Source organism: Pollachius pollachius, assembly GCF_949987615.1.
Source record: "Pollachius pollachius genome assembly, chromosome: 1".
NCBI classification, from domain to species: domain Eukaryota; kingdom Metazoa; phylum Chordata; class Actinopteri; order Gadiformes; family Gadidae; genus Pollachius; species Pollachius pollachius.
Window position 1 is genome coordinate 21036868 of NC_136934.1, and position 14143 is coordinate 21051010.

Genomic DNA, 14143 nt, shown 5'->3' on the forward strand with positions numbered 1-14143 from the left:
TGAATACAGAATCAAATGTAAATTCAATCGGCCACATGACAAGAAAAGCACAACCAAGAGAAGAGGCTGCCGCTCCAGAAAGCTCATGCTTCTTGACGCGACACACGGGGCCCTCAGAGCGGTGTTGCAAGATTGGGCTGGACATCTGGCCCAATCTGGCAACACTCCATCAGAGGAAGCGATACACCTAAGCAACGGCCGTGTGCCCTGCGGTTTTTACAACTATTGTATCATAGTTTACTGCACAGGAGTAAAGAAACGAACAAAAAAACTTAATGTTAACTAACCGAGCGCAAAGACGTCTGTACAACAACCAGCGTCAGACACGGAGAAAGAGGGTCGGTGACGGAGTCGCTTTGTGAGCCCGCTTAGGATGTCTTGGTTCACGACAAAGCCTGGTGCATTTTGCTTCATATTGAATGTAACCATAGGGTCACCACAACTAACAAAAGGAAGGTTTGTAGCAACAATCGTCATTGAATGATGTTGGTTAATTAAGCGTCCAATTAAGGTCCGTCACAACCAGAGTTCCCACGCCTGTGAGTCGTTGAATCCTATTTCAATTCCGCCTTGTGTGCGAAGTGCTGTGCTGTTCAACCGTTCAAAGCATTCACTACAGGTGCGTTTACCTGAACAGAGAAAGCCGATACATTTTCTTCAGATTATTATTGAAAGTTGATGATAGATTTTTCTCCCAGTGACACAATTAATCTCCCTGCAACATTGTTAGAAATGCATTTCTTTAAAAAAAATAGACACGGCTTAACCAGCCTTCTCTTCCCTTTGGTATATAAAAACGTAAACAACTATTTACAGTGTGTGTGTGTGTGTGTGTGTGTGTGTGTGTGTGTGTGTGTGTGTGTGTGTGTGTGTGTTGTGTGTGTGTGAGTGTGTGAGTGTGTGTGTGTGTGTCCGTTTTGATCCGCTGCCCCGAAATCTTGCATTGAACACACGTATATACACACGCATCCGATGGCTGTTAACCAAGTGCAGATCTTCCATTGCAAGTGTCTTGTGTAGTGGAACGAGGAGCAGGGATGGGCGCTATGTACAGCCGACGGGTCCCACGGTAAGTTCCGCTCCGTGGTGTGTGGACGCAGAGGGAGTTAAGATGCTGTTCTCCTCAGCATCCAATCAGAAGCGACGAACAGGGAGACGGGGTCACACAGATGACTGATCCCACACCTGCAAGAGAGACGGGACAGCCACACAGATTCACAATCGATTTGTGTCCCCACCAGTTGCTATGCAAGTAGATAAACATAACGGTGGGCCCTTATAAATAATAATGTTTACTATGTGACAGCTTTAAAGGTCCCATGACATGCTATTTTATGGATGCTTTAATATAGGTATTAGTGGGCCACTAACACAGTATTCAAAGACGTTCCCGAAATTCAGCTGTGGTGCAGAGTTACAGCCACTCCGAGCCAGTCGCACATTGAGCTTCCCCCAAATGCGCTGTTTTGGTGTCTGTAGCTATAATGCAAATGAGGAGGAGCAAGGCGGGTCAAGGAGGAGGGTGGGGCTGTGGCCCGGAGCAGCTTGCAGCCATGGTACCAAGCGCTCTGTTTACAGTGGTGTATGGCGAGGCGCACACAGCCTTTAGCCGTGTTCTGTTAATATTTTAGAACACACGGGAGTCCTGGAGCTCTATATCTAAATAATATCATATTATACATGGATATTTATATTGTATAATATATATTATCACAGCCAAAAGCTGTGTGTGCCTCCAGACGATATTATGAATCGCAAACGACCGTGTAGGGTTCTCCGACGTCTCTTGTTCTTCCACGTCCACATCAATCTGAAGTAGACTGAACCACGACATGGAGGAGAAAGGGATTGTTGACCGCGGTTGTCTCCCGCCGGAGCCTTGCTGCCGAGGGACCACCGCCTCGGCAGCGGTCAGCGCTTAGGCCCCACCACCTCCTGCAGCGCCAAGGTGGTGGTCCCTCGGCAGCAGGAAGCGGGGCTCAAGCGGGAGACATTCGGGGCCAACAATCCCTTTCTCCTCCACGCGGTGGTTCATGTACTTCAGGGAGTCAAGGCCAAAGTTCCTTTCCCCCAATTCATTCTCAACCATGGCTGAGATAACCCCCACTACGAGTCTCGTTGTGGAAATAGCAGAGATGAGGGTCCGACGTGTTATGCGCCATAACACCTACAGCATGTACAACACTTTGTGTGTACGCGTTACACACGCGTTACAGTCCTGGATCTCTATATCTAAATAATATCATATAATACATAGATATCTATATCATATAATACATATCACGGCCAAGCTGTGTGCGCCTCCAGACGATATTATGAATCACAAACAACTTTGTCGGGTTCTCCGACGTCTCTGGTTCTTCCACTTCCACATCAATCTGAAGTAGACTGAACCGCGCGCTGCGTGCTGCCGGCTGCCTGCTGCCGGCTGCCGGGCGGTGGTGCTTCGCGGCGGTGGTGCCTCGCGGCAACCGGCAGCAGGCAGCATGTCGCAGTTCATACTTCAGGGAGTCAAAGCCAAAGTTCCTATCCCCCAATTCCTTCTTAACCATGGCTGAGATAACCCCAACTACAGTCTTGTTGTGGAAATACAAGAGACGTCAAAGAACCGACGTGTTATGCGCCATAACATCAACAGCAAACACTGTAATCACACACACGTGGCGCTCGCACGGTCGTGTCTCATTGGCGGGCCAAATTCTCTGGGCGGGCCAGGGAGTGAAAGGGGAGGAGTTTAGATCCTTTATGACGACATATGGGACCACATTCCAAATCAGAGCGCTTGAGCCTCCGTTTTTTCAAAGGCAAGCAGAACACCTAGTGCTCGTTTTACACCGAACGCAAGTTTTAGCCACTGGGGGACCATAGGCAGGCTAGGGGAACTCATATTTATGTTAGAAAACCTCATAAAGTGAGATTTTCATGACATGGGACCTTTAAGCTAGCTTCCAATTGGGGAAATAATTAGCCAATACTATGGCTGCTAGACGAGGCCGTTGATCACGTGAACTATAGAAAGACATTCCATGGCCCTACCACTAAACCAATCAGGAGCGGCGAAAACAATAATACACAATCTGTGTAGAATCGGTGCGATTTAGTTTTAGTATTCGGTTTGTAAATAGGAACTTCTGAACAACAACTATAAAATGCAACCAAAATACAAAGTATTCTGAAGTTGCCCTGATCCCCTTATGGGACGTCCCGGTCCAGCGGTGGCAGCTACCTTGTTGACGGGCGTGAGCTGGGTGCGGACGGAGCTGGAGTGCAGCCGGCCGCTCTCCCCGAAACGGCTGGGGGAGCGCTCCCTGCGGCTGTCGTGCACCCGGCCTGGGGACTTCTCCCGCTCCAGGGGCCGCGCCGGGGACTTGTCCCGCCGGAACTCGGTCCGGCCCTCCCGGTAGCGGTGCGGCGTGCTGGGCTCGCGGTGGAGGCCCTCGTGGCTGCCGGGGCCCGACGCCAGGCGCTTGGTGATGTGCTCTGTGTAAGTGGGGGGGCCGCGCTTGCTGGGACTGCTGTTTGAGTCGGGGGAGGAACACACACCCAGTGGGCAAAGGTCAGCAGGTCTGACCCTCCGGAGTGATGTGATTATCGGTTGTGCGTAGTATTTGGTGATGTCAATCTGTGACAGAATATCTTTGAATCAACCTTTTAATCAATCTGAAATTTTGAGGCTTCTTGAATATGTTGAAGATTTCTTTAGGTGCGTCACTATCTACAAAAGGTTAAGCCAAAAAGTGGGAAACATTTGAGCGGAAACAGATGCACCGTTTGCTCGCACATTTCGTGTTACGTCTCTGTCTCAACTTCACTTATGACGAAGGCTATTTATGGAAACAAATTTATTGTAGTTTACTAATTTGTCTAATTATGATTCCAACTGCTTTCAAATTCAATGAAATTGAACATATTTATATACTTTCCAATTTGCACATTTGACATGTACATTCTATTTCATGTTCTGTGATTTGTGTGTTTGACTATACATATTTCATGAACACGTTTTTTAAATGTCTTTCAGGGTGCCCTTGTCTTGATCCTCCAGCAGATGGCGCTGTTCAACTTTGTAAATACACTGGTTGGTGCCGATTTGTATCTGGAGATGAGGTTTGTGCTATATTCTGCTATTACATTTATAAATGCACATGCTTTTAGACCACAAACAAGGATTCAGGCGGGGTAAAAGCTTCCTTTGTTTTTTTAATTAACCGGACACAGTTAACTGGAAATGCTTCCGCTATCTTCCTCTGTCAAATGGAGAAAATGTTAGGGGGGTCAGTGTTAGTGAGGTTAGAGGAAGGTAGGGAGAGAGGAGGACTAAGAAGAGTCTGTTGAGGAGAGTGAGGGTGAGGGAGAGTGAGGGTTAGGGAGAGTGAGGGTGAGCGAGAGTGAGGGTTAGGGAGAGTGAGGGTGAGCGAGAGTGAGGGTAAGGGAGAGTGAGGGTGAGCGAGAGTGAGGGTTAGGGAGAGTGAGCGTTAGGGAGAGTGAGAGTTGAGGAGAGTGAGGGTTAGGGTGAGGGTTGAGGAGAGTGAGGGTTAGGGAGAGTGAGAGTTAGGGTGAGGGTTGAGGAGAGTGAGGGTTAGGGAGAGTGAGAGTTAGGGTGAGGGTTGAGGAGAGTGAGGGTAAGGGAGAGTAAGAGTTAGGCAGAGTGAGAGTTAGGGTGAGGGTTGAGGAGAGTGAGGGTAAAGGGGAGTGACCATTAGGGAGAGGGTTAGGGTAGAGTATTAGTGACTGCATGACCAGCAGGTTTTTCCACCAGCCCAATTGGGAAAATAAGTAAATTCTCTCCATTAGAATTTGTTAGGGGAGAGTGAAGCGATGGTGGAGAAGAATGGACCGGTTTGTTTCAGGAGGATTCACTGTGTGTGTGTGTGTGTGTGTGTGTGTGTGTGTGTGTGTGTGTGTGTGTGTGTGTGTGTGTGTGTGTGTCTGCGCGTGCGTGTGTAGCGAGAGCTGACCCGCGGCTGGACGTGCTCCTCTGCTCTCCGGACTCCCGGATCAGGCTGCCCTTGCAGCAGATGACCCTCAGCTTGTTCTGGTAGGTGGAGGCCAGGTAGATGGCCCCGGAGGAGATGGCTGGGCCCAGGTAGCGGGGGTTGGGAATGTCCAGGTGGGCCAGCACCAGCGGCCTGCAGACACGCCCGTCGGGCAGACAGACGGGTCAGCACACGCGGCTGGTATTCATACGATCACAGTGTGTGATCCTATTGCTGTGTAATTGGGCAAGTCTGCATTTAGTCTGCTGTGACATCAGTGTAACAGGGTGTATTTACACACACTTACCCCAGGGAGGCGTGGACCTGGACCTCTATCACGTCCAGGGAGTTGAAGTAGGTCACAAACAGGTAGGGCTCTCTGTAGGCTGGAAGAGGAGAGGTGAGGAGGAGGTTACACCACAGGACGTGTGTGTGTGTGTGTGTGTGTGTGTGTGTGTGTGTGTGTGTGTGTGTGTGTGGAGACACACACGCACTGTAAACCGGACATCCTCTGGATTATTCCCAGAGGGCGTAGTGTGTGAACACAAATGTCAGAATCAGCATCTCCAGAATTAACCTGGCCAGGCCCCCAGTGTAAAGTCTGGGGAATCAGAGAGCCGGAGAATTCACCCCGAGCAAGTGAGCGTGTTGCTGATGTGTGGACGACGTTTCTACCATGTGACTGGCGTGAAACCGGGAGCACGGAGTGGAGCTGCTTCGTACGTTTCTCTTCTCGCCTGTGTTTTGCGTTCTGCTTGCCGCGCTCTCTCTCTTACGGAGTTTGACGCCAAACCTGCGATCTTCGTGTGACGTCAACAAAACACTGCGACTAACTGCATTCTTTCTGCATCACGTCCTCCTCCTACACACTCGACCCGGGCGCCACCCCTCGCCTAAATTAACCGGAGTATCTCCAGTATGTGTGAACACGTCTGATGCGGCTGATCTCCGGCTGTGGGTTGCATGTGTGTGAAAGGCCTGTATGCGCGTGTGTGTGTGTGTGTGTCTTTGGGATGGATGCTCACCGAAGGCCAGAGGGAGGCGGCTCCACCTGATGTCGTCGGTGCGACTCCTCCTCCCGTACGCGTCCACAAACACTCCAAACTCTGCAGCAGGAAGTCAACACGGCCGTTAGCGGGATTCTAGTGTTTTATACATCGTGAACATTTAGTCGTCGAGCAGATGGCTTCGTCCCTCAATCGGAGCTTCACATCGGGGGCAAAAAAGACGTGTTAATATTGGTGTCACTACAGACATTGCTGCATGACAAAAAATAAAGGGAAACGGTTCTGTTTTGAATGGCTGTCATATGTGAAGGAGATGTTGTCAGTTGTTGTTGTACAGCATATCGTGTTACAAACATCTTTACTCTACACTAAGGAAGATTATGCAAGATTTAACGAGGGATTTAGCAAAGGTAGAAGGAGACTACATTATCAATGCAAGAAGAATTTCATCTGTTGGTCCTTGTTTGTTTTTTAGCAGTAGCAGGGCCTTTCCCGAGCAAAGTGTCTAGCATCACAGTGCCTTCAATACAAGTAGTGGATCGCTTAATACAAGGCAGAAAGTGTGTGTGTGTGTGTGTGTGTGGGCGCTCGTGGAGGCGGCTCACCATGGAAACAGAGCAGGTACTCCTCCTTCTGCATGCTGTTGGCCACTTGCATGATGGCGATGGGGAAGCAGTGGGAGGAGGCGGAGAACATGGCGCCGGCCAGCGAGGTGTCGTTCTTATCCAGGAATTCTGCGGACAGAAATAACGCGTTCTATAGGGTCACATCCAGGCTCTGTTTATGTCTGATGGACGCCAGGAGCCATACATAGAGGCCTGGTTAACTCTAATATCTCTGCCCTATTACTTTCTTCTTTTAATGCAAAACATGTATTGATTTATTATTGCAACATCTTGAATATGTATAGTATAATGTATTTATGCATAATGTAATGAATTTTCATTGCTTAACTGTATGTTTTACTTTTTACTACCTTTTTTTTTGTATAAAATGCTCTATTAACATATAGTTGGATTTAATCTAATGTATCTCTCAACCCAGTATCACCACAGAGCGGGATTCCTCACAAAGTTCTCCTTGACACATCCCAAAGCAGCCTAGACATTATTACAGCATCCAGCAAAAAAACTTTAGGTGATTATTTTGAGCTGAGTTCTGTTTGTGCCTGGACATAAAACCGGACCGCCCACGCCATGCTTTCTGCTCGCTGACGCCTGTGTATTGTACAAAGGGCCAAAGTATTATACAAGACCCCTGCAATGCCACTGGGGGAGCATTCAGCTGGAGAAAAACACAGGAAATGAGTCCGAGATATGGAGGTTTTTCTCTGGTTTTCCTCCACAGCCGACCACGACGCAGGCCTGTGGTTTCCCCTCACCCTCCAGCGCAAACTGCTTCATCTCAATCTCGTAGAACTTGTTGGTGCCGACGATGGCGCTGTAGCTGGTCAGGTGGATGCAGCTGCAGGGCTCAAGGGTCTCGATCTCCTGGGGAATCACACCCGAAACCCGGACCGGAGGGAGACCCGTTATACATCGTTCACAGGTCTAGATCCAACTTTCGACTAGATCTAGCCCTAGTTGAATGATTGGGGAGGTGATTCATTTCAGGAGGATTCAATGAAGCCTCGGCTGAGGTGGATGTAGTTGTGATAACACACTTATGTATTGATGTCGTTATGTTTATGTTTGAGTATACTCACCTTTTTCTACATTTCTAATTAAATATTGTAAAGCTGTACTGTTCAGAGTTCACATGCACACTCCATAGCGACCCCCCTTATCCCCCACCGCCCTTCTCCTCCCTTACCCTCTTAAAAACACCCCTCGAACGCACTTATTGTATGCTGTACGTCCTGGCACTTAAAAAGTACTTAGCATTGTGTAGTATCTTATCCTAGCTAGTTTTGTTGTGTACGGCGAATGGGTTAGCCTAGAAATTGAACGTGCTTGGCACTTGTTTCTATGAACATCCTTACTGTACCGACAGCGATTGATTGTTGCTGACAAATGTACTTATTGTAAGTCGCTTTGCATAAAAGCATCTTCTAAATCCCCTAAATGTGAATGTAAACGTACTGTCTTTTATAGTTTTTGTATTATTTTATCAACATTCTCTATTTCTAGCAAACCAATGAAAGGAACCACACACCTTACGGATGCAGAACTTGTTGAGATTTTCATTGTAGCGCAGGATAGTGATTTTGCTGGGCATGGCAGCACATATACACGGGCCGTTGTCAATCTGGAGAAAATAGGTCATCATCATCATCGTCATCATCGTCATCATCACCCATCTGTGACCTGAGGAAATAAAACACCTACTCGTCCAGCTGCGAACAGGTGGCAGCCCTTGACCGTCTCAAAGATGTAGGGCGCCAGGTCTGATTGGCTGGGCAGGTGGGACTGGGACAGAGACTGCTTCACTCTCTTGATCTCCACCAGACAGAGAGCTCTCTCATCCCCTGACACACACACACACACACACACACACACACACACACACATACACATTACAGCGTTGGACCTTCAATTGGAACTGCATCTCAAATTGTAAACTGTACAAAAGTGTTATACATTTTTCATAGTTTGAAGAGGAGTCTACTTTTACAATTATGAAACCTCATTAAATCAATGCAGAGTGATTTCTGTGAAGCTTGGAAAGAAATACTGTTTCAAGGAGTGGGAAGTGTGAAAATGCATTTTTTTATGTTTATTGGCTCTTTGCAGTTCAAGGGTATTATCAAAAATGCCTTTATATGGAGTCAATTGAAATGCTTTCAAACAAATGAAACAAGCCACAAAAATTTCTGTTTTTGTGGAAAACTCTTTTGTCCGTTTTTCAGTCAAGACTGTTGCCTTGACGACGGAGCAGAGCCCAGCTCACCAACGATCATGAGCAGCTTCTCCTGCTCCTTGATGATGTGGATCTGGAACACGGAGCCCAGCCCCGGGACGTGGGTCAGGGAGTTCTTGATGACGTTCAGGGCGTAGAGCCCCTCCTCAGAGCCCACCAGCACGATCTGGAGCAGGGACAGAGCAGAGCGCTGACCTGCCGTGGGCGTCGAGCGAGGCTGCACTTAAGTATAGGGTCATTATTTATGTGTGTGTCATTATGGAGCGGGCATCGAGGACAGACGGGAAAGCAGGCTGAAAATGAGGGGAGGGACATCTTGGACAGAACCTCAGGGTGGATTGAGTCTGCTGCAAGGCAAGCTTATCTTTCGTGTGGCTGGTACAACCAGTGGGTTGAGCCACCGGAGATGATCACTTTCACTTACTTTGAAATATCCATTAAAACTGGAAAGACAGTCGTACTTTCTGACTTGATAAAATGAGTTACTCTCCCCATCTGTTGTCGGTGCAGTTACCTGATCAGTGAGAGGCAGCGTGCAGTTGATGTCCAGCCGGTCATCTCCCTCCAGCTTCAGCAGAGAGTTGCCCAACAGCTTCTAGAACGCACAGGGAGGGGAGGGGAGAGGAGGGGAGAGGAGGGAGGGGAGGAGAGGGAAGGAGCAGATGGGGAGTGAGGGAGGGGAGGGGAGGAGAGGAGAGGGAAGGGGAGAGAGGGGGTGGAAGGGTCAGCAGGGTCATAAGAACAACCCAACCTGAGGAGAAAACATGAACTAAAAAGTGCTTGGAGCTTTCACATCCTGCTGCAGAACAGGCAGGGGCCAGACGACCTGGGATCAGGTCATTGATGTCAGGTTAAAGGTCATCTGCAATAAACCGCTGGAGTTATTTCGAAGTTACAGCGGTCTGGTCCTTCATGGGCATGGCTTCCAGCCGGGTACCAAGCTCAGAATGAACATGGGAGAACATTCTTGTTATTTTTTTAGGAGAACAGCCAACATTGCATTCATTGCATTCGTTGCACTTCTTCAAATCTCCCGTCCAGGTTAAGCGGAGCATACGTATTTTCCCCTCTGAAGGTCATAGAAATCAAACCACCTCAAAGTCACCCTCCGTCTCCGTGTCAACTTCAGAGAATCAACACGCCAAACAGCGGTACAGAGGCAGCAAGGTGTAATTAAAATGAGTTAAGATAGGAGAGGGGGGAGCAGGGTGAAAGGTCATGGTGGCCACAGCAGGTGAGGCGAGCAAACTGAAACATGCACCACACTAACGCTGGGGGAGACGTACTAATTAACATTCATAGCGTGCATGGGCGTCTGTGTTTGTGTGTGTGTGTGTGCGTGGGCGCTCCTGTTTGTGTATGTTTGTGTATGTGTGTGTGTGTGTGTGTGCGTGCGTGTGTGTGTGTGTGTGTGGCGGTGGTGTGTGCAGGTCTCTCTCTGTGTGTCTTTACCTGGAGGGGAGTCAGAGCTCTTAGTCTCCTGGACACCACAGCCTATGAGTGGGATGGACCCCCCAGATGGACATGGGCAGAACAGAGCAAACCAACAGAACATGCCCACCCAGCGACACACAGCGTGACGACGTGATGGGAGAGAGAGGGAGGGAGAGAGAGAGAGAGAGGGAGACAGACAATTAACAGAACATTTATAAGTGAAAGTGGGGGGACGGGGGGAGGGGGCTGGAGGGGGGGACTACCCAAAAAGCATGATTACTACATTCAATACACTGATCACTGGAAAGTGACAATCAAACACATAAACCAACAATTTATTTTTATTCTCTCCCAAAGATAATAAACCTGTCACACGCACACACACACACACACATTCACACACACACACACACACACACACACACACACACACACACACACACACACACAGACACAGTTGAACCATTCCATTATGATTGGGTAAGCACGCCCCATATGGCCCTGCCGGTCCCGCCCCCGACGCCCCCACAGAGACACTCACTGCGTCGGCCTCCGCTTTCTCCCTGGAGCTGCGGCCCGCCGCCACCACCGACTCCAGCACCGCCACCCAGCGCTGCTTCTCCGGGAAGCTGGGGGCCATGAAGTACAGGCTCTGACCCATCCAGCACGGGGAGTGGGAGAAAGACTCCAGCTTCAGCACGTAGGGAACATCTGGGGCACACGGGAACACGGACCAGCGACCAGGGGCCAGGGGCGAGGGGCCGAGGGGGGGGTCAGAGTGTTATCACAGATAGTGTTACTACGGAGCTGTGAGCCTGACTTGGAGTTCATTAATGTATAACAGCTGTGGTTGACTTGTAGTTAATTAGTGTATTGGAGCCCTGAAGGAGACTTGTAGTTCATTAGTGTATTAGAGCCCAGAAGGTGATTTATAATTCATCAGTGTATTAGAGCCCTGAAGGTGACTTGTAGTTCATTAGTGTATTTACCTGACTTGCCGATGTTTGGCAGCTCGGAGGCCCCTACAGCCCCGTGCACCATCACCTCCCCGTCAGAGGGGCACAGCTCAAACTCCTCCAGGGGCTTAACCGGCTCTGAAACACAGACATTACAAAATGCACAGACATAGAAACACACACACACACAGACATACACACACACACACACACACACACACACAGACACACACACACAGACACAAACACACACACGAAAACCACACACACAAGCACACAAAAATACACACACGCACACACACACCCAAAACACACACTCACACACACACATACACAAAACACACACAGACACAAACATATACACAGGAAATCACAGACACAAACACATACACAGGAAATCATACGCACACACACACACAAACACACACACACATGCAGTTTTAAATAGTATTTGGCTGTTAGTCTGTAGAGGAATAACGCTGGTGTGTGGGTGTTTAAGGGGGAGCGGAGTTAGGGCCACCTTCTCTGGGTTCCACCTCGTACACGGATACTTTGGTGCCGTCCAGGATGGAGAACTTCTTCTCCCAGCCCTGCCCCCGCTTCCCGCTCCTGGAAACACACGCAGGAGACGTCAGTCCCCCGGCCCAGAGCACCACGACCCAGCGACCAACTGGCCGCTCGGGAGGACATCATAGTGAAAGGTATTGAGTCAGTCCAATGAATCAAAGCTCACTTCAGCTACGTGTCATCGGTTAAAAAAGAAAGACACATGCTGCAATATCAAAATATAATAACGAAATAACAGAAATTGGCAAAAACCGCATCTGCAGTTGGGCCCTCAAGGACGTTTCCCTGCTCTAACACTGGAGTGTGCCCCCCATAAAAACAGTGTTCTGGGCTCACTAAAGCGCTTCAACCTTGGTATGCTTGTCGTGTTTCGTGGCCTCTGTCTGCAGAGACTACATATATTTTACACCCTTTTCATAATAAACTCTTTAAGTTTATTCTGAGTTGCGTTGTCAATAAACTTCAAAGAAACTCCACCACGGGGCATGCTTAACCCAGGCCCAGGCTTTGCATTCAAACCAGCGGCGGTCACTGGCGTATCAAGCCCCTCCTTTCTGGGTCTCCCCCGGCCGACCCACCTGGGCTGCTTCATCCAGCCCTCCAGGTGCACGTGTCCCCCGGCCTCTTTGCCCTGCAGCTGCCCGGGGGAGCTGCCCTTGTCCCGGCCCAGGCCGTCAGACAGGTGCATGGCGCAGTCCGTGGGCAGGCCGCATGTGGCCGCCAGGCACGGGGAGCACTTGGGATGGCAGAGGGCGTGGCATTCTGGGAGAGCGATGAGAGCGATGGGAGAAAGATGGCACACATCGGTTTTACTTCTTTCGCCTCACATATGGAATGGAAGGATTTTGTTAACTAACTCTTAACGGGCCACTATTAGAACAGCAGGTGGCCCCAATTATAGCACCAGGTGTGAATTTGATTAGCCATTACAAACCATTTGAAAATGGGCCTTTTCCTGTGTTTTAATGTCATCATAAGTGGAAGTGTCCACATAGATGTATGCTGGATAGATCAGCAACATTTGCTACAATCCACTGGTAAGGCTGGTAGACCGATCTATCCAGCTTACATCTGGGTGGAAACTCCCACTTGTGATGTCACTAAGGCACAGGGAAGGGCAGATTTAAAATGTCTTGTAATGGCTAATCACACTCACACCAGGTGGTATAATAGGGGCCCTTTAAGAGAGTACTGGAGAGTAATGGATTTGTAGGTCAGTAATATGACGTCGGGATCACATCGTGTGTTTACTTGGCTTCATCCATTCATTTTAGAAAGGAAATGTCAAACATATTGATTTGGCTTTTGTACAAAAGGGCATGGTTTATGGCATTTTTAAATATCGTTACATTTTAAGGTTCATCTTGTATTTAGCGTCAACAATTCCTAGGTCAAATAGATGACTTAGGCAGATAGTGATTATGGAATGTTAAAGGCACTCTGATCAGCCTAGGATACAGCCAATCAGGCACAGTGAATCAGCAGCTTTAGGAGGGTATAGTTCGGTTAAACATCACAATTTGGCCAAGATAAGACTGAGGCAATTGTGCTATGAGGCTAACGACATGTGGTGGACATGGAGTCTCCCCCACACACACATGCATCACACATACAGACAATGTTTGACCTCCACCAATCAGAAGACAAAGCTCACCCAGGCAGGTGGCGGCCTGGCGGCCAAAGTGCACGGTGTCCAGGCACACGGTGCACTTGGCGGCCCGCATGTTGAGCCCCACGGAGAAGTGGTGGGGCGTGGCGTGGTGGCCCCGCTCCCGGTCGCGCTGGCTGTCCTTCATGCGACGGCTGTACTCTGAATAGATGCGGGGTAGGATTGGGGGAAGGGGGGGGAGGGGTGGGGGGTCAGAGGTCAGAGGTCAGGGAGGAACCGGTGACGGGTCATTTGGATGCGCTCCGGAAAGGGGTCAGAAACGGGTAAGTCTCGAAGGGATGTCATTCCGGAAATTGTCGATGACAAATGGTGGATCAGTTATGAATTCAGGCTCGTAAAAAAGGAGGATCGATTCAGATGATCAGGAAGAGGCAAAAGCAAAAACATATCGTCGTAAATAAAGAAATAAAGAATGTTGCTGCGGAGGCACATAAAAGGTACTATCCAGTCAAAGGCACTCAAGCTATGAATGCCTGGGTGAAGGAACATTATGAAATATTAATAATTAGATACCAATAATTAGTACTGTCTTACCGAGAAAGGAAAAGCTCAGGCTTCTGCATGTATCGATTTGAAAACGGGATAAGTGTAATTTTAGCTAGTAGGAACATTTCAGACTTTACTGTAGCAAAGCAACTCGTGAGATTCCTATCTGTCCACCTTGAAATGACTTTC

The 14143-nt window shown here is 48.9% G+C and overlaps 1 protein-coding gene across 1 annotated transcript in view; it reads right to left on the reverse strand.

The window, feature by feature from the left end:
* Positions 1–1161: 1161 nt before the first annotated feature.
* The window catches only part of citb (citron rho-interacting serine/threonine kinase b), a gene marked incomplete at both ends in the record, with an annotated part of 47351 nt that continues 34369 nt past the window's right edge, over positions 1162–14143 (reverse strand). The window contains 17 exons of the mRNA XM_079730553.1: positions 1162–1185; positions 3227–3515; positions 4959–5129; positions 5284–5362; positions 6002–6082; positions 6589–6717; positions 7365–7473; positions 8138–8230; positions 8311–8450; positions 8873–9008; positions 9357–9437; positions 10295–10336; positions 10818–10987; positions 11266–11370; positions 11753–11841; positions 12378–12561; positions 13454–13609. Coding sequence (XP_079586679.1) covers positions 1162–1185; positions 3227–3515; positions 4959–5129; positions 5284–5362; positions 6002–6082; positions 6589–6717; positions 7365–7473; positions 8138–8230; positions 8311–8450; positions 8873–9008; positions 9357–9437; positions 10295–10336; positions 10818–10987; positions 11266–11370; positions 11753–11841; positions 12378–12561; positions 13454–13609 — 2078 coding nt within the window. The remainder of the gene's footprint in view (positions 1186–3226; positions 3516–4958; positions 5130–5283; positions 5363–6001; positions 6083–6588; positions 6718–7364; positions 7474–8137; positions 8231–8310; positions 8451–8872; positions 9009–9356; positions 9438–10294; positions 10337–10817; positions 10988–11265; positions 11371–11752; positions 11842–12377; positions 12562–13453; positions 13610–14143) is intronic.